The 25,937-nt window shown below is 45.1% G+C and overlaps 2 protein-coding genes across 11 annotated transcripts in view; one reads left to right on the forward strand and one right to left on the reverse strand.

The window, feature by feature from the left end:
* Positions 1–2,285, forward strand: part of NDRG4 (NDRG family member 4) — a 14,449-nt gene extending 12,164 nt beyond the window's left edge. For all 5 annotated transcript variants that reach the window (XM_015873551.3, XM_015873552.3, XM_085551006.1 and 2 more), the window contains one exon: positions 145–2,285. In XM_015873551.3, the coding sequence (XP_015729037.2) occupies positions 145–299 (155 nt within the window). In that variant the 3' untranslated portion in view covers positions 300–2,285. The remainder of the gene's footprint in view (positions 1–144) is intronic.
* On the reverse strand, positions 2,208–25,913 carry LOC107319038 (uncharacterized). 6 transcript variants are annotated; one of them, XM_015873528.3, is made up of 4 exons: positions 25,596–25,814; positions 14,527–14,632; positions 7,417–7,465; positions 2,208–7,084 (listed from the first exon to the last, which is right to left on the reverse strand). In XM_015873528.3, exons 3-4 carry the CDS (start codon positions 7,443–7,445, stop codon positions 4,192–4,194), a joined length of 2,922 nt encoding a protein of 973 aa, XP_015729014.2. In that variant the 5' UTR covers positions 7,446–7,465; positions 14,527–14,632; positions 25,596–25,814; the 3' UTR covers positions 2,208–4,191. The 6 variants fall into 6 exon arrangements, 3 of the variants coding, with proteins under 3 accessions (XP_015729014.2, XP_015729015.2, XP_085407122.1); XM_015873529.3 differs by lacking the exon at positions 25,596–25,814 and adding an exon at positions 15,318–15,402; XM_085550996.1 differs by lacking the exons at positions 14,527–14,632; positions 25,596–25,814 and adding an exon at positions 8,563–8,684.
* Between the last annotated feature and the right edge of the window lie 24 nt (positions 25,914–25,937).

The raw sequence follows: 25,937 nt of genomic DNA on the forward strand, positions 1-25,937 counted from the left end.
CACTGCATGCTGCAAGCTTGTGCCTGGGGCCATCTGCCTTGGGGAGTGGGGCCAGCTCCAGGCCAGCAGCTTTGCTTGCATTAGGCAGTGTCGGCCCAGCCCCTCCTGGCCGAGCACCCAGCCCCCCTCTCTGTGCCCTTGCAGTGCCGTCCGCCAGCATGACCCGCCTGGCACGCTCCCGTACAGCCTCGCTCACCAGCGCCAGTTCGGTGGAAGGTGCCCGACCACGTGCCTGTACCCACTCGGAGAGCAGCGAGGCCATGGGGCAGATCAACCACACCATGGAGGTATCGTGCTGAGGCCCACGGCTGCCACCACCGTTTCCTCCAGAGCCATTTCCCATCCGTCAGCATCCCGCCAGCACCCACCCGCCCCGCGGACGACCTCTGCCAGTGCTCTCGCTCCCCTGGGGTTGATTCATTTTCTTTGCTGTTGGCCACCCTCCCTCGCTGGGCACCGGAGGAGCTCCTCCTTGTCACCTCCAGGCTCAGAGTCCCAGCTCAGCCCAGTGATCACACGTGGCTCTGCCTCAGTCCTCGCCATCCCCAGCACTGCCTTGGCCCTGGCGTGGGAGGGAGGACGGCGTGGGAACATGGCCGGGATGGGTGAGCAGGGATGGGGTGGTGGGATGGAGCAGAACAGTGGGACGTGGGTGAGACGGCAGGACACGGGCAGGACAGCAGGATGCAGAGAGGTAGGTTGGTCTCTGGAGGGTGGCTGAGACAGAAAGAAGCCAGGGCTGGGGTGCTGCGTGTGGTCATTTTGGGGAGAGGGCAGTGCCCACACTGGGGCTGCAGCTGCCATTCTTCTCCCCAGTTGCCATTCCCCGGGCATTGCGTGGGATCCCTGGCACAGGCAGGACCTGCAGCCTGGGTGCACGCTGGGCATCACGAGCAATTGCATCCTGCCTGTGCCTCTCCCTGCCATGCACCTTGGGGGCTGCCCAGGGCAGGGGTGGAGGTCTCAGTCTGAGCCGTCAGGGCAGAAGGGGGTGGTGGGCATCCCCCCAGCCCACATCCCATGCACAGTGCTGCCTTGGCCCCGTTTTTCTTGCAAAAAGGACAACTGCTGCCAAAAATGCTTGGGGGGGGGGGGGGGGTTCTGTCTGCCCCTTGCCTCACCTGGTCCCTGGAGGCTGCTGGTTCTGGGGACACCATGAGGATCCACCCCTCAGCCTGTGGCTGTCACTGCAGCAGAGCCATTAGCAATAAGATGAGACCACCCCACTCCGGGAAGCCCCCTGCACCCCCCGCCCCTCGGGGCACCCCCACCTCAGCGTGTCAGTTCTACAAAGTGACCCCATGGCACACGGGGAACATTCCACACCTGGCTTTGTCCATGGGAGATGGTTCCCCCATGTCTCACTTCTGCAGCGAGCCGGCCATCAAAGGCTTAGCACTAAGCAGGCTGCAAGGCCCCATCCGGCTCCAAATGGCACAGACAGCTGAGCCCTGCCATCAGCCACCCAGCCCAGCTCCTCCATGCCTGGGCCAAAGGAGAGCCCAGCTCTGGTGATGGGTGCTCGGGGCCTCCTGGTGGCCCTGGGGCAGCTGCAGAGCCCCTTTGAGGATCCATCTGGGCTGGAGCAGGTCCCGTGCAGCCCCCTTGAAGCACTCTCCCCACAGGCCCTCGCCCCCATCAAGGGGCCACAGGGCTCCCAGTGGGTGCTCGAGGGCTCCTGGCCCCAAGGCCGGCGCCTCGGTCCGTGCCCCATAACACAGACAGCACCAGTGTCCCTGTTTCCCCCTTTCATTCTGCCGTGTGCTTCCTCTCAGTGTAACTCTAAATGCTAAGCAGACCTTTTTTTTTCTGTAGATACCACTGCGATCACCCATTTTCTCAGCGTGTCCTTCCAGATGATATATATATAAATACCTATACATATTATAGATATGGGGTTGTCTGGTCCCTGACCTTTGGGTTTGCTCCCCTTGTTTTCTCGTACAAGTGGTGCCGTGTGGTTCCATTTGAGGTGGTCTGGCTGTGCTTTGCCTTTGGTTTCCCACCTGGGTTGTGTTGGTTCGTTCTGTTCCCTCTGTGGTTTGTTCTTTTGATCTCATTGGTTCTCCTCTTTTCCTGGTCACATCAGAATTGAACGCGTTTTCCTCCCTTTCCCTGTCTGAGCGCAACCTGGTTTTGTCACAGTGGTGTTGAGGCTGCGGTTCTCACACAGGACGGCAATATGTAAACCAGATTTAACTAACCTGTCGCTGTAGAGAGGATTTACTGTATTGGAAAAAACAAACAAACACAAACAACTATTAATAAAGATGATAAGAATCTGCTGTGCTTTTCTCATGTGCTGAGTTCAACCTGGAAGCAAGATCTGGGTGGGCAGCCTGGGAGCCCTTCACAGCTGGCTGAGGTGGCAGTGTCTGCTCCTGGTTCTGCTTCTGGTTCTGGTTCTGGTTCTGTTCTGCCCTCCTTCCTGCCCCTTCCTCCAGCACGAGGCCATGGGTGCCCTGGGAACGCTCCTCTCACGTCCCACTGCTTCAGGAGTCCCACAGTTTCACCTGGTTGTGCTGAGGTCCCACTGCTGCGCTGGGGTTTCCTGGAAAGCAGCCCCAAAACCCTCAGAAACCATCGCTGTGCAAGGAAAGATGTAAAGCCAATGGTTCTGCATCCAGCTTTTGTTTACGTATTTACAGCATAGCTGTAAACCACCTCAGGACACCATCACCTGGTCACACTCCCCTCCCAAAACTGGAGTCAACTCGGAGATGGCTCAGGAACCACATCCCATATTTGGATATCCAGAGATGGGGCTTTTCCAGCCTCTTTGGACATCCTGTTCCAGTGTGTGACCACGTGAATGAAGCTCCTGTATTTCAGTGTGTCCTCTCCTCTTGTCCCTTGCCTTGGCACAGCTGCAAAGAGTCTCACTTTGTCTTCTTTCTTCCTCCCATTCATTTTCCCTTTGTTTATTCCATGTGTCCTGGTTGACTCCCCTTCCCTGTCTTTCTTCTAAATCACTTCCTCATCACTCAGTAGTTACCAAGTGAGTAATGGTAACAGTGTGACCTGCTGGCAGCCACGTCCTGTGTCCAGGTTGGGTAACAGGAACAATTTGTGCTCCTAGAAAGCAGTGAGGCAGTGGCACAGCTGCCCAAGGAGCTGGAGAATCACCATCCCTGCAGGCATCCAAGAGCCGTGGGGATGTGGCACGGAGGGACGGGGCTCTGGTGATACTGAGAGAGTTTGGGAGAGTTTGAGACCTCCTGGGCTTTCCCACCTCAGCCCATTCTTTGCTCAAAATCTGTTTTCCCCCCATTTTGCAGTCAGAATCCCCAAAAATGGACAAAAAGAACTCAGAGATGGTGCCCCCCTCATCAGACTGTGCCATTGTCTGGCCCCATAAAATGCCATCCCACCTCACCCCACATATGACCATAGCGAGGGACAAGTGAAGCATGGGGGACTTTGCTTTACTGGGGACCTCTCTCTGTGCACAACAGAGCCCAAGGGTGACAACACCTTGTGGGATCCCAGAAACTCTGCTCTGGGGGAGAAAAGCACTTTTGGGGACCTTTGGGGATGGGTACAAGCGTCTTGAGGCAAGAAAAGCCAGTTTGAGGTCCTTTTGGAGGGGAACAGTCTAAAGTGAGGAAGGTTGTTCTTGGGCCTGTTTAGAGGGGAATCACAGAATCTAATTCTACAGTACTTAACAATTTTGACTGAGTAGAGACGTCTGAATTGGCAGATTTGGGTACTTGGTGTGAGACTGGACATTCTGATGTCCCTTGGGAGGGGACCCTGATATTTTGGGATGCGAAAAGCCCTGTTGTGGTTCACCCTGTGGTTTCTTCTCTTCCTCTGCACAGCCAGTTACTTTCTTCTCTATGGCCCTCTGTCCTCTGCCCTGCAGTTGGCTGTCCTCCATCTCACAGTTTTCCTCCCATCTACAGCTAGTTGTCATCCACCCTATGATCAGTTGTCCTCCACCTGATAGCTGGTTCTCCTCAATGCTATGGTCAACTGTAGTCTTTTGTATGGGCAGCTGTTACATTCCATCCTACGGCTGGTTGTCATCCTCCATATGGATAGCTGCTATCCACCCTATCACTGGCTCTCCTCCACCCTTTGGCCGGTTGTCCTCCACTCTATGGATGGTTCCCTGTCACACTTTGGCCAGCTGTTGTCCTCCACCCTACAGTTGATTTTCCTCCATCCTACAGCCAGCTGACACCCTCCCTACACTTGTTTGTCTCCCTCCTTGGGCCTTTCCGCCCCTCCACCCAAGCCTTCCTCCTCCTCCTCCTCTTCTCCCTCCCCCCACCTCAGTGCCCTCTTCAGCCGTGCCCAAAAGAGCGGCTGGGCTGGGGGGTCAAGGGGCCAGCGCAAGTAGGTGCGCTGCAGCAGCACCCGCCGCATGCGGTGGTAGGCAGACAGCTCAGCATCAGCCACGTCCTCCAGCAGCACCAGAACCAGGATGTCACGCCGCTCATCCAACAGCCGGTAGCTGGCCAGCTGCACCTCCAGAGAGCACCACTCGCTGCGCAGGTAGTTGCGGCTCACCACGCACACCGTCTTCCGGCTGTTGTAGACAGCATCCACGATGTTGTCAATGATGCTGCGGCCCGGCTGGAAGTCGCGGTGGTGCAAGCAGAGTCGGAAGGCACCACGCTCCAGCTCAGGCACCAGCTTCTGCAACACCCAGCTTTCATCAGCTGAATTGTAGGACACAAAGCCGTCGTAGAGGTAGCGCTTTTCCTCCCGCCGCCATCGCTGGTTGACCCAGCACCGCAGCAGGTACCAGTGGTACTTCAGCTTCCAGTAGGTTCGGTGGTACACCACCGGCACCACCAGCAGCAGCAGCACTGCCGGTGCAGTCCCAGCAAAGAGATAGAGCCCCAGGTCCAGGAAGCAGACGCGAGTGTCAAAGCTGTGGATGTAGGCATTGTGCTGTGAGCCGCAGGTGTAGTTGTAGGGGTAGACAACCTGCACACGGCTGTTGTTCAGCCAGCGCTGCAGCCATGTGTTGTCACAGGTGCAGCTGAGTGGACACTTGCGCAGGTCCAGGTAGCGCAAGGAAGGCAGCTGGCTGGCAACGCTGTCATTGAAGGTCTTCAGCTCGTTTCTGGCCAAACGCAGCACCTTCAGCTTGCTGAGGTTGCCAAAGACCTCCAGAGTGAGCGAGTGCAGCCCTACATTCTCCAAGTCCAGGAACTGCAGGTTGCCCAGGTTTCTGAAGACGCCGTCAGGCAGGTCATGTATCCCATTGCTGCTGTCAGCCAGTGTCAGGGAGCGCAGCTTGCCCAGGTCCTCGAAGACATCCGGTGGGATGGCCCGCAGCATGTTCCGTGACAGTGACAGCCGCTGCAGCTCCACCAAGCCCTGGAAGAAGTGGTGAGGCAGCATCTTCAGCCCATAGGGCTGCTGCGCTTGCAGCTTCAGGTCATACAGCTTGCTCAGGTTGCGGAAGGGCGGTGGCTTGCGCAGCCACTGTGAGATGTACTGCAGGTTGTTGGCCTGCAGGTCCAGCACCCCCAGGGTAGCCTGCACTGGGGCGAACACAGTGCTGCTCACCTCCAGCAGTCTGTTACGGTCCAGGTACAGCCGGCGCAGTTTGGGCAGCCCCTGCAGTGACTGTGCGGCCAGGTGGCGCAAGTTGTTGCCCCCTAAATCCAGCGTCTGCAGTTTGGACAGCCCCTGGAAGACACCAGCGAAGAGGACAGAGACACGGTTGTTGCGCAGGTTGAGGGTGCGCAGGCTGCAGAGGTGAGCGAAGGAGGTGCCGTAGAGGTCGGTCAGCAGGTTGTTGTCCAGGCGCAGCTCTGTCAGGTTGTGCAGCCCCCACAGCGCCTGCTTGTCCAGCCACACCAGGCTGTTAATATTGAGCCACAACACCCGCAGGGCCGGGGCGTAGGCGAAGGCACTTGGCCCGACAGTCAGGATGCGGTTAAAGCGGAAGGAAATGTTGTGCAGCCGTGGCAGCACCTGGGCCTCCAGGCAAGACGGCAGTTTCTTCAGCAGGTTGTGCTCCACTGTCAGCACTTCCAGCTCCTCCCACTGCTTCTTGCCCAGCAGACGGCTGGCACAGCCCACCTGCTGCAGCCGATTCCAGGACAGGTCCAGCTCTCGCAGCACAGGACACGACTCCAGCTCATGACTCCGCAGCTCTTTCAGCCCATTGCGTTGTAGCTGCAGCCGCTGCAAGGCCTGGGGACCCTGCAGCTTTAGGCACACCTTATTCAGCCCCTGAGCTCCCAACACCAGCCCGGAGAAATCCAGGTTGCGAGGTCGGATATCAGAGATGTCCAACAGGTGGAAGACATCCAAGGGGTTGCCCATCAGGTGGAGCAGGCTGATGTTGTGCAGGTCGAGCTGGGTGAAGGCCTCCGCCCGTGAGATATTGTTGTAGGAGAGGTCGAGTACCTTCACATGACTCAGCATCTCCGGGCTGCCCCCCGCTAACTCCCCCAGCGAGTTGTTGCACAGCTGCAGAGTGAGCAGCGAGGCGGGTAGCGGTGGGCCTGGCCCCAGCGTTGTCAGGTTGTTTGCACATAGGTCCAACAGCTCCAGCTGTGCCAGTCCCTGCACTGCTGCTGCCACCGGCCCCAACCCGCTCAGCCGCCCACCCCGCAGAGACAGGAGGCGCAGGCTGACCAGGGGGAGCAGAGCACTTGGTGACACCGTGCGCAGGGGGTTGTGTTGTACCAGCAGCGAGGACAGGTTGCCCAAGCTGTTGAACACCCCTTCAGCGAGTGTGGTCAGCTGGTTGTGAGACAGGTCCAGCACATTCAGCACACCCAGCCCATTGAAGGAACCAGGGGAGAGGGTCTCCAGTTTGTTATAGGCCAGACCCAGGGTCTGCAGCTGTGGCAGGCGGGCAAAGGCAGAGGGCTGCAGGCAGCGCATGATGTTGTATGACAGATTGAGTGCGGTGGCATGTGGTGGCAGGTCAGACACTGCTGGGGCCGGTGACTCCAGAAAGCGCTGGATGCAGCGGAAGTGGAAAGGTACCTTGACATCCTCGATGCAGTTGCGAAAGCCATACGGGTGCACCATCGGCATCAGAGTCCCTGTCAGCAGCAGCAGCAGCCGGGGTGGGCAGCAGTGGGGGGAACACATCCTGGTGCTGGGCCTGGGAGAGATAGGGAGAGTCAGGGGTTGGTGCCAAGGATGACTTAGTGACCCCATCCCAGTATAACCAAGAACTGCCCACCGTGACCAGTGCTGCCCACCATAACCCACTTACAATAACCCAGTATAACCCAGCGCGCTACTGCTGCCCTCCTCTCTGCAAAACCAGGGCAGAACTGGTTTGGCATATGGAGTTGAGGATCTGGGGACAAGACATGGCAAAAGGGATGCAGGCATTTGTGGACAGGAGGGGTGCTGGGGATAGGATCAGTGCAGGAATGAGGATAAGGACAGGGACAGAGCCATACAGGATCCCCTTTTTCCCCCTCTCACCGAGCTTTCTCCTCCGCTGTCTCCATCATCCTCAGCCGCTGTCTCCTTTCTGGGGTGAAAAAGAGAAGTTGTGGTATCACTTCATGTCACCACTGACGTAGGTGGTGGGAACTGCTGTCACATTCTGGAAGAGCAGCAGTGGCACCTGTTCCCAGTGCCTGTGCCACCTCCCTGATGCTCTGTGCTGTGACTCCATGCCTCTCATGTCCTCATATCTCTCATGCCCCTCCTGTCCCTCATGCCCATATATCTCCATGATCTCCTATGTCCCCCATGTCCCTCAGGTTCCCATGTTCCCCAGTGTTCCCATAATCTTCTATGCCCCCATACCCCTGTGGATCCCACATCCTTCTAGCCCTCAATAATCCCCATGTCTCTCTGTCATTATATCTCCAATTTTCCCCTGTTCTACCATATTCCCCCACCCTCTGTCACAAGGTGCTACTATCACTTCCCCTTTCCCCGAGCCCCCACAGAGCCTCATACTGGTTTTGGTTCCTCCACTGAGTTATACAAAGAAGAGCTGGGCAGAACTGGATTGTAGTGGGAGAGGGGAAAGGACAAAACTAAGGGAAGCCAGTAGATTGTGAGAGCTCTAGAGACATCTAACAAGCTATGGGTCTTCTAACAATCATGGTTTGGCCCAGGGTCCAAGGGGCTCCAGCATGGCCCAGGATCAGCAGCTCCAGGAAGTGGTACAAAGTGATGGCACAGCACACAGCTACCACATGTAAGCAAACTGCTCACAGATCAACCCTGCTTCTCTCTTTCAGGCACCAGCTGTGGGGACAGCCAGACACTGATTTCCTTCTGCCAGGGATTCTTAAAATAGGATCTCAGGGTCAGAATAATTTCTGGTTCCCTTCATCAATGGGATGCACTGCAAAAGAGTTTTATGGAATATAGATGGCAAGATCCCAAGTGGGATAAGGAATGGCTAGTAGCAATAAGCCACGATCCAAGAGTCACATGGGGCAAACTTAACAAATGGAAAGATATGTGGGAAGAAAGACAAGAGGAGGGGAGGATGCTGTGCCCACTGCTGTCCAACGACTGCAGGTGACATGGACTGGAACCGCTGTTCCGAACTATGATCAACAACATTAATTCCCCATCGTTTTGGCTTTTTGAATAGCAACTTCAAACCTAGTTTAAAGTCACGAAGCTCTCTGGGTCTCCTCTCCTGGCAGCGAGTCCGAACTCTCCTCCAGGGGGCGCTGCTTCCTGCGGGTGCGGCGTCCCCATCATCTGATCCCTCCCTCAGAGCTCTCACTGCGAGGGAAAAAGCATCCAGATCATTCGTTACAGGCAGCTAATAAATCAGCCCGTGAAAACACATCTGCAGGCACTAAGTTACAGTGTCCTACCAGGAAATGTCTGCTGGCAGCCAATAGAAGGAGAGACAAACAAAGCAGATGAATCATGGGTTCCAGCTGCAGATCAAAGCAGAGCTGTGCTGGGCATCTGCTGCAGCTTTGCTGTGTCACTTGTCCTTTTAAGCCTGTGTTTTCAAATGTAAGTTGATATTTGCTTCCAATTTCTTTCACTTGAGCGTTTGAATATTAGCTTAACCTAAAAGAGCTTCTCCCAACCCAAGAAAAACACCTTCACTATGAATTAATTTTTAAAATTGGAAACCTGGAATAAATGGGTTTATAGTAATCTCCCTCCTGTGCATCCCAGCCTGGCTAAAATCAGTGGGGCTGTAACTCACTTTCAGTAATTAGCTCCCAGACTTGTGAATCAGCAACACATATATGAAAAACAGAAGCTGAAATCTCAGCTTAGAACAATAAACTCCACATCTGTCGAAATCAACTGAATTTTGATAGAATTCCAAGGAATCTCCAACTCAGCAGTACCACAAAAACAATCAGATTTTTACAAATACAAAACAACAAAAAGGTTGAAGCTGCAGCTGGGTTTACTTCCTGCAGAAGTGCCCAAGAGAATCTACAATTCAGTGTTTCCTATGCACAAGGAAGTGACTGTCTGAAGTCAGACAGCAAAATAAGGCTTTGCTTCTTCTGTAAATACAGCCTATTTGAATTCAGATGTGCAACCCAACTGCAGCTGACCTTCAGTGTGACAGTCACTAACACAGTGCTGCTTATCATCTGAATTCAGCCTGACTGCTTTATGTCATGTTTGAGAATGTCCCATCAGACATGCAAGGAAGATCCTGATTTCCTTTTATGTGTGGATCTCATAAAAGCAGGAGGATACAAGCTCCTGGGGATATAACATATTACTGGTTTTATTAGTAGAATTGTATCAGCCTGTGTTCAAACTCGTGGTTCTCTCCCATTTCCACTGCCTGTGTTCCCATCACTGGATGAAATTCCCTTCAGTCTAAACTGCCTCTCACCTTTGCTGCTTTTTACAGCGACTGGAAGTTGCTGCTTCAGGAAGTAGCAGGTGTCAGATGCTGTAAGCCTGAATGCTTCCTTCCTGCCTTCTCTTGGGATTCTCCAGCATCATGGACTCATGGGGATAGCGACTGATGAGCTACAGGTCCCTCTGCTCATTTGTCCATGAGGTATGTAAGAGAAGTTGTCTTTCGTGAAAAAACTAAGGACAGGCTAAGCCAAAAGAAAACACCACATAAATTATGGGCAGGTGTTGCAGCCTGCTATTCAGCTTCAGCACTGTGCTTTTGTTCACTGTCCTGATTATAGTCTAACCAACTAGAGGTAACAGCAACTGAGGTCAGACCTGCATAACTGCAATCAGAGGAAGTGCCAGCATGTAGTGCACCTCCCTCCTGAAAGACATGTTCATGTAAGGAGACACTTACAGGTGAGTGGGATTTCTAAGGGCAGGGTATCCCTTATCTTCATTACATTCCATGATGTTGCTGAAATATGTATGCTCAAAGACACTACAATAAAAATGACAGATCTACATAACATGGTTGGACAGTATTCTGCATAAGGTCAATTGCTGCAGTGAGATAAATGTGAAATTCCTTGTATTTGGTGAGTAATAAATTACTGTTCCCAAAGGTCTGATATAAATATTTATGTACAGACCTAAATGTTTAAAGCAGCAGCTGCCAAAGCACTTTCATACAGTTTTAGGAAACTAATTACTACAGTTCACATGGTTTCTATGTGTGAACTGTTGTTAGACTTTGTTTCAGAAAGAAATGTCCGTGCTCAGATGAAAATGAGACTTTATCTCAACAGTGCTCTTCTCAGGAGGTCACGTGGAACCTGCTGGCATAATTAACTGAGCCACTCAAAAGCTCATACTTTTAACTTCAGGGATTTATGCAAAAGAGGAATATTGCCCACTGTTACATGTCTGTTTTGGAGCTGCCACATATTTTAGTTGCCTCGGCGAATGAGACAACTAAACTGTGTCAGATTACAACAGTCTGTAAGGACATGGATCATAGTGGGCATGGAGGAGATGGGTTAATGGTTGCATGAATATCCATCCTTTCTCAAACCAGTGAACTTGCTCTTGGAAATGATGAGAACATAAATATGGAATATCCCCAGCTACAAATGTTTGCTTGTTGTTTTCCAGTTTTGGAGTACTATCTTGGGAGAACCTAAGCAGACAGAAACTTTGTAAAGGTATTTCTCTATCACTTGTCTGTTTTTTATTGTGCTAATCTTGTCCCTTACTGTAGAGAAACGCTAACACAAATAGCACTGTGTATTCAAATGTCCCTTTGCCTTTTATTATGGTTAGAACACAGCTTGTAAAGCATTATGTAATAATTATTGTAATCTACTAATGATCCCCACTCTATAGAGGCAGACACTGAGAAAGGCTTCTCTGCTGTGGGCAGAGTTCTGCACGACAGAGCTGACTGTAGGGCTCCTACGTTTCTCAGGCTGAGAAGGACCTTCTAAAAGCACCGCACAGAGCAAACTGTGCTAGCATTCGCACAGCTCTCATTTCCAGCTGCCATCTTGTGGCTGCCCAACGTAACTTCTCCTATCCACAGCAGAACTGATTTTCTTAAAGGTGTAAGGCTTTGTGTAAAGCTGTGTGCTTAGGATACACCCACAATAATTACACTTGTACCCGAAGTATCTGTGTATGTACTTTACAGTGCTTATGTATCTATTCACTTGTGACTTACGGTTTGGAGCAAGTTATTTGTCTTGAAATGGCCTGTTGCAATAAGTAGTCACGGTCACTGTTAAAGGCTAGCATATCTACTAACAAGAGTGTTAACGCTTCTGGCTTTGCATTTAAAAGTAATCTTTCTTTTAATATACATGACATAGCTTATGCTGGAAATCATATAAGAGTTCTGGAGTCTCAGAATTGATTCAAAAAGGAAATCAATGGATGTCTGAGGCATAAGCTAATTAAACTGATCTAATCTAGTTCACCCAGCTGCTCAACACAATAGCACAGTCAATACTCAGTATCATAGCGTAGTTGCAACATACTGATACCTAAACACATATACAATTTGACTTGCAACATGGTATTTAAAATGCTTTATTCCTTCTGCAGAATATGTAGATGTTCTAAAAGGATTTTTGACTAGTATAAATAAGGAAGCAAACTCTACTGCAAACTGCAATCTGATGCACACAAAGGTTTGTGCAATCTTAAGTTTGCTCCCATACAAGGACATTGCTTGACTCTTCGATTGCTGTGGTGCAAAAGCAGGAAAGGTTTTATCTTCACTGCTTTTCTGGACATGCTAAAGAGCTGGAGAGTTCCCTTTGACACTTCAAGTTCATTTAAGAATTGAAGAAAATAGATACTGTGAAGTTTTCTGCCTGACCATCTTAACTGCCACCAACATTATCGAAATCATTGTGTCTTTCCAGTCACCAGCTGTAATCAGACTGGGAAATGCAAGTGAGAGCAAATATCAGTGTCAAGTAGAACAAGCTAGGTCTAGAACCAACACCAGTGTTCTTGTATGCACTGGTTAGAATGCATCCATTCCAAAACCTAGACAGTGTTTGAATGGATATTATGTCCAAAATGACTGTGATGAAGGTACTGGAGATTCTTGAAATTTGATCCCTTCATAAGTGTTGAAGAGTAAAGAGTAAATCTACTACAGATGTACCTTAGTTTTCCCCAGCTTGTACAAGTACCAACACATCCTTATTGCAGACACAGTCTGGTACACTAAGCACAAGATGCTCCAGCCACTTGGATGCTTGAAGGACAACATGCTATAGCAAGCCCAGCATACATCTCTCAGTACAAGGCCATGCTCACCTTCTCCTACATAATCAAAAACTGGATTTTAATTTGGAAGCTGGAGAAAGAGTAACAGGATGGAGTTGGGTCAGATTCTATACCTGCTTACGTGTTAAAGTGCAAAGTTGTTCTATGCAGTTCATTATCACTACATATCAGCATACTCAGGTATGATATATATTGGCACCATAAAATGTCAGCATCAGTATTCTAGCTCCTGACAAATGTGAACTGAGCAAACATTCTGTATTCTTACTAGTGTTCCTGTGCTATTTCCACCCCCCCACCCCAGGAAACAGCACTTAATGCATACAAAGGTTCAGAAGTATTTGTACTGTAGACAGGCATACACAATTCAGAAAGGAGTACTGCATGTCTTTGAGAGTCTCACAAGAGCATTTCCTAAGCTTATTGACTCTCTTGCCAGTGCTGACATTGCATAATAAAACACTTCAGAGCAAAATGTCCCAAAATCTTTTCTGTGTCCCTAACAAGGACAACTATATCCAGTTAACCAACAAAACCCTATTTTACCTTCTTAGAAGCAGCAGGCTGCTGCTCTTGCAAAAACACCCTCTGCCTAGAAGTCACTTTGAAGAACACTTGAGAAGGCCTTAATGCAATGACAAAAATCTAGACTTTATCGTGTGTTTTTCTTTTTTCCCCTCAAATGTCAGCTGGGGAAAAAAGCATCTGCAACTCATTTTCTTAAAACAGCAAGGACAACAGTTTTGTGATTACTCAACAACACTGTTCACTCCCATTTTCAAAGTGATGTTGGAACTTGTTGCAGGCCTGCCAGTGTCAAAACAACTGAAGATTGTGTATCTAGATAAGAGCTAACTTTATACTGAACAACTCATTTTTCTACTGAGACCATGGCTGCTGGCAGCATAGGCTTCAGAAACAATCTAGGACAGCAGTAAAAACTAGGACAGGTAGCCTACAGGTCTGTGCTGCCACAGAAACAGAGGCGACTGGGTAAAGCTGAATTAAGCAAGTCTAGAGGCTCAACAGCTGCACACTCACCCCATTACCTGTACTGATACAGCCTTAGATTCCAAGGCAAAGCTGCTTAGAATAAAGTTTGGAAGGACTTTTTCAAGATAATTCTTTTTTTTTTTTTTTTTTTTTTTTTTCAGGTCATCTGTTCACAAAAACTCAAACAAATAATGAATAAGAAAATCCCTCCTGTAGTACCAAGCTTGTCAACTATTCTATTTGATAGCAGTAAGAATAACAAAGGAAGAGAACATATTTTTGAGATGGGTCTGGCAAATTCTGTCCCGTGGAACACAACAAAGAAAGGTCACTACCTTGAGACATATTCAGCTCCAACTATTCTAAGAAAAGGATAAGTATTACTATTAGTGCCACATATAACTGTTTTCCAAGTAGAAGTGTCTGTTCTCAGAGCTTCGCCCTCTACTGGTGTCCACCAAAGCATGAGCTGACTGCAGAAATGCTTTTTCTGTATTCCTCATACCTTTGGAAATAAATATTGAGCCACAGGGAATTAACTAACTTACAATAACATCTGCATTTCCAAGCATTTAGTTCTGGCCAACAGCTGCCAGATTTAGAATAGAATTTTCTGTAACTTAAGAAACAAATTCTACAGAATTCCTGAAAAACATGAAAGCACACAGCAATATATGCCAAATCTTGCTAGGAGTAGTGACCTATTAACAAGTGCCCAAAGAACAGCTAGTAATTAAAAAGTTCTCCCATCATTTTAAACTTTATTATCATAATAGATATTAATAGAAATTATTATAGAAATTTATTATAATAATAGATATAATAGAAATTATTCTATTTTTACTTGCAAACAGTCATATCTCCTGAAAAAAAGGCAGCGATAGCAGCACTTTGGAGAGGTAGGCTTAGGGTGTTTGGTTAATTGAAAAGTATTAATACCTTATATCCATGTTGTTCTCTGTGTATGTCCGCATCTCAGTGTGAAGTTAAACCAGGAAGAAGAGATGTCAAGCTGCTTGTGTTTTGAAATCATGGTTCTGCTGAACTGCAAAGGAAAATATTAAGATTACCTTTGGTATAATGAAAGTGAGGTTATAGAAATGCTGGTTTTTCAAGTCACAGTGGGATTCCTTCAAGCTGCAAAGCACTGAGATAACATGAGAAAGTTCACTAAGCAGTCTACAAGGATTTGAGACACAAAACCTATGTTGTTCTGCTTCTCTGCATTGCATTTGTTCTCTGCAGATTCAAACTACCTAATTCAGTCATTTGGCAGGTTGTAATATTAGATTCATCAGTGATGTGTTTTCTAGGCACAGGTGAAATAAGAAATGTGTTAATTCACAAACTACAATACTGCTAGAATCATAAACTTCAGTGAGAAATTGCTTTTATATACATTCCTTAAGCTTTTAGACTGCCTTGAGATTAAAGTGTTACAATCAAAATCAGTGTAAGAATGTGTTGAAGATGGTTTTGCCAATTAAAGGCTGATTGCTGTAGGTTGTTTTCTTGTGTTTTTGTTTTTTATTGTTTTGTTTTCTATCTAAGCTTTAAGTGGGACCCTTCAGCAGACTAGAATAGCTGATGAGGAAGAGGACCACTGATGTGGCGTTGTGCTGGTATGGAAAGCATCAGATAACCAGAGTAAAACAGATAATCATCCATTTGTGGGAAAAATCTATAGAATTTTAAGAAGGAATCTTTCAATATTATTGAAACTTAATTACCAACTTTCAGAAATGATTCTGTTCCATTCTGCTGCTGAATGTGTTTATAATTCTGATGGATGTAGCAGCTGGTGGACTATGTTAGTCTGTCTGTTATGTTTTTTCTTCTTTTCTTTTCTTTTCTTTTCTTTTCTTTTCTTTTCTTTTCTTTTCTTTTCTTTTCTTTTCTTTTCTTTTCTTTTCTTTTCTTTTCTTTTCTTTTCTTTTCTTTTCTTTTCTTTTCTTTTCTTTTCTTTTCTTTTCTTTTCTTTTCTTTTCTTTTCTTTTCCTTTCACATAGAAACAGTTTTGGCTCTCACTTTTCTTCAGACAGCTTCTTAGATGAGAATTTCATTTGAAGTCATAGTTAATCCCAGTCTTAATTGTTAATTAGGGAACTGGCATGGAACAAGTGGGAGCAGAAGTTATCTGTTTTTAGACAGATTTTGCTCTTGTATTTGGCTTTCCAACTTCAGTATCTATAATAAGATGTGTTCTTGCAGAGTTACTGATCCATTACCATTCTGTTTACCCAGATTTTTGTCAAGATAATCCAAGAAGACAGTTCATAACCAATTACAAAACACAGGCAAATCTGTTACTTTATGTTCAAATGAACCTGAGTTTAAGTCTTTAAGTATGTTCTTTAATAATTAACTCTAACCCATAATCAGATTTTTTTGACACCTACTCAACTGAAATCAGTGCATGAGTTTGAGATTTTGTATGGATACTTTGGCTAGGACCATTGCCATAAACTAACTGTGCCACTGCCAAAACCTTGTTATTAACAAACTTAAACTAATATAAGGCTTATACCTCAGTGGGGGCAAATGCAAAGACTTCCTCATAAACCTCTATGTGATACAAACATTTAAACTTTGTGTTTGTTGACAGTTGCATCCCTTGGGAATCTTTTTGTGGTGTGATATTTTAGAGAGATGCTTTTAGTTGATTGAAATGAAACTGCTTCTGATATAAAAAGTTTTGATGCAGAACAGGGATACAGTGACCTGAAATAAGCATTCATTTAGTCATACCAAAGATAAACATTCTTAAGAGGTCATAATAAATTGGCAGTGTAATAAAGGCACTGATGTAGATATGTTGATTGCTGATGTGAAATAGCAATCTGCTTAAAGCTCATGGTATTTTGTTACACTTGTATGCCAACCACGTTCATTAAAAAAGATTTCTGTTGTCCTTATCCCCGCTTTCCATAGTTCTATCTATATCACAAAATGTAGAATAAGCAACACTGAGTGCGAGCTGTACAGATCTATTACAGGAAAATACCACAAGTAGGCAGGGTTTTTTGTTCGTATTGTTTTTTTTCTTGACTTTATCAGTATGTATTCTTCTTCTTGGAGCTGCTCACAGCCATCTCTTGCTGACTCGTACAAAGAGGACCATCCCTTGCCCCTTGCTCCTTTTTGCTATCTATACAGCACCCTTATCTCAGCTGGGATACTTCCTGCAACAAAACAACTCCTGCACTAGAATTTTTTGAAGTTAATTTGTAGACAATTAATCTGAGGTGCTGGAATGGAGCTTCTGAGAGATTAGTCTTTCCAGTAGAGAACAAAACAAAGCTATAAATACCACTCAATAACTGTTGCCAGCACGTATCAGAACAGAGTTCCAGACAACACAGGAAGACAAGTGCATGCTCACTGAACAACCATTTCCAAAACCTTAAAAATAATGCATTGATGGGCTAATAGTGTGCATAAAATAATTTTTACACTGATTAGTCTAAAATGTAGAGCTGGGGAGCTGGACTTGATGACCTTCAAGAGCCCTTCCAAATGATTCTATATTTATACAAACTGAAGTGTTAACCAAACCTCAAGTATATACATGATATCATTTCAACTCTGCATGATCTTGCAAACACTTCCACGCTACCACAGCTTCAGTCACCTGTGCTATCCACGTGAGGTTATGTACATATATAAATACTTGTGGGACTGGTTTGCTAGGAAAAGATCTATCCATCACCAAGGCTGGCATAGAGAATTCAGGTTTCTTCACTGCCAATTATTTGATAATGATGATATACATCTATTAAATATGCTTTCCCCTAGTAAGTGCTTTCCCCTTTTTCTAAGGCTGCTGCATTTTTTTTTTCATGCATGAGTATTTTGCTCCTTCTTTTTCTCCCACCCTCTCTGCCTCCTTTGTAAAACATTATTCTGGAGCTCAAAATGACTTAGTGGAGTTTCTGTTTTTTTTTTTCCTCATCAAAAGAAATAAACCCCTGCTTGCCTCACTTGGCACACCCATTAGTGAGGACATGGTTGGCTTGACAGCTGGTATGTCAGCAGAGTTAAACAAAACTCATGGATTCTGAAGGTAAGTCCACATGAATTGAGGTGCTGGAGAACAACAGAGATGTGACACTGAGGGATGTGGGCAAGGGGTGGGGGGGTGGGCTGGGGTTGGACTTAGTGGTTTTAGAGGTCTTTTCCAACCTTAATGATTCTGTGATCAGTTGAAGGAACTGTGTACTCTTCCAACCAGGTTGAATTAAACGGCAGTTAGTGATTTAGAATAAAAACTTCACCCTTTGAAATACAATAACCTTCCACAGTATTTCGACACATTTCCAACTGCTGGTCTTGAACTTTCCACATAGCAACAATACCCACATGAGCAGAAAACACAGCTGAGTTTTCCTGTCAGAAGTGATCTGGCAGTACTCCAGAAAGGTCTGTACAGTTTGTTCATTCTTTAGGTTTCAGAGAAAAGTGCTTGTATGAGGCAATGGAATTACTACCAAAGTTATATCTCCTTTTCCTTTATTGACCAAATAAGGCTTTATATATAAAATTATAAAAAAACATAAAATTATTATTATTATTATTATTATTATTATTATTATTATTATTATTATTATTATTATTATTATTATTATTATTATTATATTTTTTCCAGCTAGAAAATTCAAAATGTTATCTGGGGTGAGAGAGGGGCTATGGGTAAGCACTGAACTACCCACTGTTTTCCATTCCATGCTGGTTACATTTTAGCTGCAAAACAGTATTCAGCCCTAAGCTTGGACTGAGGAGAACCCAGAAGAGAAAGGCTGATAAGCAGTGAGGAAACCTGACAAGTAAGGGCAAGTTGATAAAATGGTGTTTGTTTGGTCTAGCAAAGCTGAGGCGAAGGGAGATAGAACAGTCTGGAATAGAGGTAGAGAACATCCAGTGATGAAACAGGATCTGGCACCAGCCAGTTGTCTGCCCTTTATGACATGAAGGTGCTCAGAAGTCATAAAAGACAGCCTTCCTCCCCTCCCACAGCCAGAGCAGAGCATATTTGTAGACTATTTTCAAACAGGAGAGCTTCAGTAGACAAAATTAACTTAAACAGCAGAGATCTGCTAAGTGCTTTCCTTCCATGTGCCCATTAAGTATCTAGGGATCTGTGCATGCAAGCTACAAATCTCATGCTTAATTATGATGATTTAGGGGAGAAGAGAATGTCTTTGCTGAATGAATTTAAATAACTACACTGTAACTTAAGCAGTATTTACTTCATTACAGTCTACCCATGAAGTCATGTCTGTAACTCAGCTATCTGGAAGACAGCATGAAGGACACCCCCACTTTTCTCCCTGTTGGCTATTGGGTAGGATGGGGGAAGAATTCTCAACATTAAAATATTTTCCTCCCTCTTTTTTGCATGAAATCATACAAGAATCAAGAAAAAGTGACTATGTACAAGGTTAAAATGCAAATAAAATCATAGGGGAAAAAAAAGAATACACGATTTGTGTTGAACTGGTAAGACCTCACACAGAAACGTGATTGTTTTCTGAGGGACTGCATGTCTTAGACCTAAGTTGTACTATACCCTGAATGAGACAGTCTGCAGGCAAATTACTTCAGCTCAGGGAAGCTTCCACACAACCAGTAAATACATCTTCTCCTTCCTGGTCTGACTCGAGGAGCTGGCTCAAATGCAATCCTCACAGCTCCAGCTAAGACCTTCCAGCTAAAATCAATTGTATCCTGGAATTCAAGGCTGCAGGTAAATTGATTTTACAGAAACCTCTCACTTGGGTATAGGATTAACTAAATACATCAGAGAAGGGAAATATCAGTGCTGGTTTCGGTTATCATGTATTTCAAACCCAAAATTTGACGGTTTGTGGCTTCATTTTTCTGTTGGAAAAAAAGTAGTAGGGCAAAAGTTTGAAAAGCTCAGCTGCTATACTTTGCTTTAATGTGTTTAATAAGGATGTTGGGGCTATTCCATTATTGGTATGTCAATACAGAGATTCACTTTTTGCTCCTCTAAGGCTTATCGTTTCTATTTTTCTTTTAATCCAGGGACAACTCTTGCTCTCTCTGCCCTAACTGGCCACCTGGAAGTGAGAGCTGTCATTTCTTGCTGGGTGCTCCATGTGGTTGTCCTCAGTAGCAGGAGAAGATGCATGCAGTCAGTGGGCCTCTTTTTGTTGGCCAAAGGAAGGCTTTTTAAAGAAAAAAAATACAATTAGCTGTATCTCAAAGCAGTAATTTTACTGTACTGAATATAGTGGATTCAGCTGCAAGGGCATACACAACAGCTGGCTTCTGCCTGTTTCAGTACAACCACTGAATGTAAATCTGTCTCTGATTTTTATTCTAATGAAAAAGATAAAGGGTAAGCGTAACGTGCATTACTCCGGCATCCAGTAACCCAGAAGAAGAATTTCTCCAGTAATAAAGCACTTCAGTAATAAACTGCAATAAGGACAAATATGGAGTTGTTCTTGTAGCGTGGCACCGAGCAACCCAAACAGTGGATCTCCTGAAGTGTGAGGTGAGGACACGAACAGGGCTCCAGCCATAAAGTCTGTTGCGTGCAGTGACACTGATGACCCATTTTAACAATTAACCTGGCTGCCTCCTACAGTTTCAATGTAAACTGATGTCTTCCAAGTTTCTCCCAGTAGTGACACTGAGGTAAAAATATCTGCCTGACCTCCACGAGCAGTAATGTGACACCCAGAAGCGGGAGGTTTGGTCTCCTTTATTGTGCAGCCTCAGCTCTGGCACAGAAACCCGAGCAATCGCTCTCTCTTCACTTACTCTCACACAGCCACCTGAAAATAAAGACATCAGTGTCACCACTGGTGTGTTATCAGTGATCTATCTCTCATCAAATCAACATGGCTGTTATTCAATATGTGCTTAGTTTGTGGGATTTAAGCTATGGAAAATAATACTGAAGAAAAAAGAGCAGTAAAGTGTAAAAGAATCACTTTCTTCTGGAACTAGAGTAGAAGTACATGCAGCACGGCTCTGATTCTTTTCAGAAGTTTGATTTATAGCACTTCACAGTATGTGACTGGGAGGCTGAAAAGCCTTTTCATAGTTGTGGGGATCTTGCATAACTCGGGAAACTCTTGATAGTTCTTAATTAGTCCTCTATGATTTGCTCTGTGGGACGCTATGCATCAAATAATCAAGAGCCAAATGTGGAACAAAGGAGCAAAGTGCAAAATACACACAAATAGACTGCTGAGAAATCATTTCTGTTAGCAACACCAGCCATCATTTTAACTTTAGGGCTGAATACCTTCTCATGCTGGAAAAGAACAAACAAGAAATTGGAACAACTGTGCTGGCAGACAGAAGACTAAACCCATTAACAGGACTATCCTATTGATTGCAAAAGTAAAATTGATTGCAAAAGTAAATGGACTGGCAATAAATACTCCTGTGCTACAACAAAATGCAAGTCCCCTAATCTTTTAATGTTAAAATGGCTCACATCTCAACCTTTAAGGCTTGTTTTTAAATGTCGAGGCATATTCTTGCTCATGGGGCATGTCTTGGGCAGGAGTCCTGATCTCATCTTCATGAAACAACATTGTTTTGATTACTTTACAAAGAACTCCTATGCTATGTAAACCTGTGAATTAAAACGTGTATAATGATCCCAATTTCTAAATATCCAAAGGAGTGCTTACTACTTCATTCACTTCTGCTTACACGTAAAATTCAGGCCAGTATGCATAGGCATAATTTCTTATTTGCCCACATTGTGTGGGAATCTGTAGAGAAAGGTCTCTGGGTTTACACTTGGGAAAGCTTCACCTTTAAACACAGCTGATCCTGAAGGATTCTGAAAAGTCTTGGCAATAAAGGCTTTCCTCATGAGCAGCTCAGTCAAAAATTGTTACTGCTGCCCAGAATTATGCTGTATGCATGCTAAAAGTGTGATGTTTTAAGTTTTTCACATAAAATGAAAGGGAATTCTTTTATAAATGTATACAATTATTTCATTATGCAAACCTCTCAGAATAATTCAGTAATTAGGAGAAATCAGTGGGATCAGAACTGATGGAGCTGAACTGTAGAACACAGAATTAATGCAGAGTAGCTCTGCTAAGGAACATCTGGTGGAATTTTAATTGCAAAGGCTGTTCTCAGCATGGGAACACAAACAAAATGATGATATTGGCTTCAGCCTCTGGTAGCAAGCTGCCTGCTAACAGGATATCAGTGTTACTGAGCATTAGGAGACTCCTCTAAGCTTCCAGGCTCCTTTTAACAAGAGACACAAGCAGGTATTGCAAGGGAAGAAGGTACATCTGAAAAGGATTGATGGTAACACAAGGGAATTTGTAACATAAAGCAGTTTTGCTGTTTGAAGAAAGACTGAGCACACAAATTAGAAGAGAGAGTTGTGTAATATTAAAACAACAACAAAACAGGCAACAAACAGTTGTCTTCATGCTCACATCCAAAAGGAATGTATCTAAATACCATGAAACTGGGCTATAAATACTGCTACACTTGGGTCCTAAATCAGGAAAAAAATATTTATTTGTAAGAAATATTTTTTACAGCTAGAAATCCTCTTTACCTTGTTTGTGGTTTTATTTTATTTTTTTTTTTTTAATATTTAATCTTTTTTTTTTACTGGCCTTCAAAACAGACAAGGACAAACAGCTTTATCTTTAAACATCCTTGCAGCTGTTTAATTCCTGGCGAGACAGGGATCGTAACTCTTGTGTTGTTTTGCAAGAAAGTGAAGCTGGTGATTCATCCCCTCACATCAACACAGCCAGAGCCTTATGAAGGTAATTCAGTACAGGTAAGTACTGAATCAGTGTCTGCAATAAAGGCTGGGCTCTCTGAGCTGAATGTTTTGCTTGTCTTGAAGTTGATCTGTTTCTTCAAAAATAAGTGGTACTACAAAAGGTCATTTTTTTCCCCAAATAATAAACCCCAAGATTTGACTGGGGAAGACAGGAAATATTGCACATTCCTCTTATAATAGAGAAGATTAGAGTAGGAAACAGTAAAATGAAAATAGCTTGGGGCATTCATCAAAAGAATGCTGAGTGAACACTGTTTCTTGTTTCTTCTTTCTCCTGGTAAGGTCTTTTGGTAACATTTAAAAAGTGATCCATACTCAGAAGATATCCACCTCTACTTCTACCTTGCAGCATGGACAGCACCAGAGCAAAAGAGCTTGTAACCACGTGCAACAGTGATGTGTATAACAAATAATAATAATAATTATGAAGTAACTTAAATAAGCAAAAACATTTTGATGAGAGCAGGTGAGGTGATGAAAAGGACAAGACAGCTGACAGGTGACAGAAGCAGACAGATGATAAATTGAAAAGACAAAGAGCTGATGCTTATGTTACAATCTGTTCTAAAAACTTGCAGTAAAGAGAAACTAAGTTTCCCATAAAATAAGGCCTAATCTGCAAAGTATGCAGCTAAGATACAGTTGTACAAGACTGGGCCTTCTCTCTGCACCTGGTGCTTAGAGAGACGTTTTCCATTCACCTCTGCCAATTTCTTTTCTCTCTGCTCCATATTTGCACTTTTTTGATTATGACAGCAAAAACAACCGAACCCAAATAAGTATTTTTGGTCAGATTAGAGAGCAGAATTGCCTCACCAAGTGGGTCAGATAACAGTCGAATGCTGAGAGCCAGTATAACGACGTAGGAGGAGGCATGCTGCTGGGAGCACTGAGATATATTTAGAAGCCTAAATTTAGACATTTTGTTTAATTGCTAGCATTTTGGTGCTTGCAGTCACTCTCATTTGTAAATAATAATCACTCTGTTTCAAACAGCTACAGCAAAAGTTTGTATGACAGAAAAGACTGAACTGGCAAAGGATCTAATTTGTTTTTGTAAACAAAGTCACTCAACTTAAACCAAATAAAAGACACAGAGGGACTTAAGCTCATATTTTGAGCTGTTTCTGCATAGCATGTGGTTTACTCTGTGCTGTCTCAGATGGTCAAGTTTGAAAGAAGAATGCCTGCTTTTAGCGCTCACAGACACTGTCATTTCCTGGGTTTTGGTGAAAGCCACAGATTGACTGGCACACAAATCACTGTATGAGCCCTATATACAGCTCATTTCAAAAGAAGCACAGATGTGGGCCCAAGTTCTCATTTTGTACAGCAAATCTTCAAAAGGAATCAATATAAACCCTCACATGGACGGTTGGAAGTGTCATCTTTATGGCAGGTAATGGCCTTAGTTCTGTCTAGTATTGACTACTTCCTACGGATGTACATTGTTCAGAGTTGACCTTTAACAAGCTCAGCACAAGCTCTTTTTTTCCCCATGAGTGAAGTGCATGAGCAGTACAGCTTTGGGTGGACTTACATGGCAAGGATGTGCTTAAACTCATCCTACGCTCCAGGATTAACTTACTAACAAGCACAAAGCTGATAAGCAGGCTTCAGATTCACTGAGATTAAACAGCAGTTTTTACCTCAGCTCTGTTACGTTCTAAAACCATTTCCTGTGTATTTGGCTTTCTTTACTATGTTGTAAGTTCAGTTTTGGTTTGTTTAGGAGTATTTAAATTGTTTATTATTCAACTTTTTATTATTATTTTTTTAAGTTGAATTACATTTCCTATGTTGTATTTATGTGGAAATATTTCCTAAATTGTATTTAAGTGGAAATATTATACAAAAAAAAAGCAGATTTGCTAAAACTGCAGGAGTTCTTGCATGAGTCTCCCCTTAGGATGATGCCCTAAGTGGGTCCCTCACAGAAACACCAATAGTTTTACAAGTTTTCAGAATTCAGAGGGTGAACTTCTATCCTGAAATCCTCAAATGGGCATTTTTTCCAATAAATATTTTCCCAAAATCATAAAATAAAATGCCCTCCCCTGTACTGCCAGCAAACATGTAAAGGTTTGATTCTGATGCATCTCCAGCTCTCATCTATTACGTGTTCCTAAAGGCAATGTTCTAATTTCCTGACATTTTATGAATGCATTTCTTGGAACAGTGAATACTGTCTCCAGTAAATCCAATTTATGAGGGTGCTTCCAAGGCAGTCCAACACCACCTCAAATCAGCAGCATCTGCATCACACAGCCCATTTTTGATTAATGTGCGAGACTGACTTCAAGTATGTCTACCTGAAAATGCTGTTAGCATTATAAATAGAGCACTATGGATATTTGTAATTAGTGACTAAGCACTATTTCTATCTACCAGCCAGTCTCTGGGCCATATTATCTAAGTGCAATTACAACTTCATACTGTACAAAATAGAGCTATATTCCAGGAATGACTTCTATATCTTTTTCTTTTCTGTGTAAGTTGACTGAAAACAACAATTTCATTTACCAGGAAGGGCTGCTGAGATCCAGAAAATGACAGACAGGCATTGCTTGATGCTTTATAACACAGTCCGTAGCTTTAGGAGGCAATGGATTCAGTGTGGCTGTACTTGTGCAAGACCTAAAGCCAACAAATACCCAACAAAGAGCTGAAACAGAGGTGGTGATGACAGAGCTGACATTATCAAAGTGCTTCAGATTACAGCCTGCGAAGGACTGTTTGGCCACAGCACAGTGCAGTCTGCAAATGGAGCCCAATGGAGCAACCAGGAAGCTTCTCCTGGTTTCTGTACATAAGCGGCCAGCTAAATAAAGACTCCCATCAATCATTGTTATCCAAACACAAAGTAAGAAGTATTCGGAGAGATGTATGAGGGCAACAGTGGCTTTGTGTGCAAATAAAGGAAAAACAACACAAAACAAAACAAGATTTGAGATCAAGTGGTATGACAACTGGGAACGTGTACCTCATGGGGATGGATCCATTGGTATCAGCTGGAAAGAACCTGTAAGAACCACCGAGTCCAACACCAGAGTTGGGCTCCACCACCGTATTGACTGACTGTGGGAATTACAACACTCATTTTGCCTTTCCCAGTCCTTCTATAGCCTTGTAATTTTTTATATGTCTGTAAAGCTTTTATCCCAGTGTAAGGTACCAAAACGTCCTCCCTCAGGCTCACCTGTTAGGGCTGCAGATAACAGCCGGAGAGACAAAGCTATCACCCTGCTGTCTGGGGCTCTTGAGCCCATGAGGGAGCAGCTGGAAGCAGAACGAGGGTGTGTGGAGGGGGCTGAAGGAGCCGCCCGGGCCGAGGCGCCATGTCCCCACAGGGGCTGCGGGCGGGAACGGCGCCGAGGCGGGAACGGCGCCACCAGAGCCCAGCTCCATGTTGAGCCGGAGGGAAGGATGGATCCCGGCCGCATTTGGAGCTGGGGCGTGGCGGGCTGGGTTTACCCGGCGGGGCCGGGCGAGAGCTCGGGCCCCGCGGCGGTTTCCTGCTGAGGGAGGGGCGGATCGTGAC

The sequence above is a fragment of the Coturnix japonica genome, chromosome 6 (genome assembly GCF_054131305.1).
Source record: "Coturnix japonica strain WE chromosome 6, WE-NBRP24, whole genome shotgun sequence".
NCBI classification, from domain to species: Eukaryota; Metazoa; Chordata; class Aves; order Galliformes; family Phasianidae; genus Coturnix; species Coturnix japonica.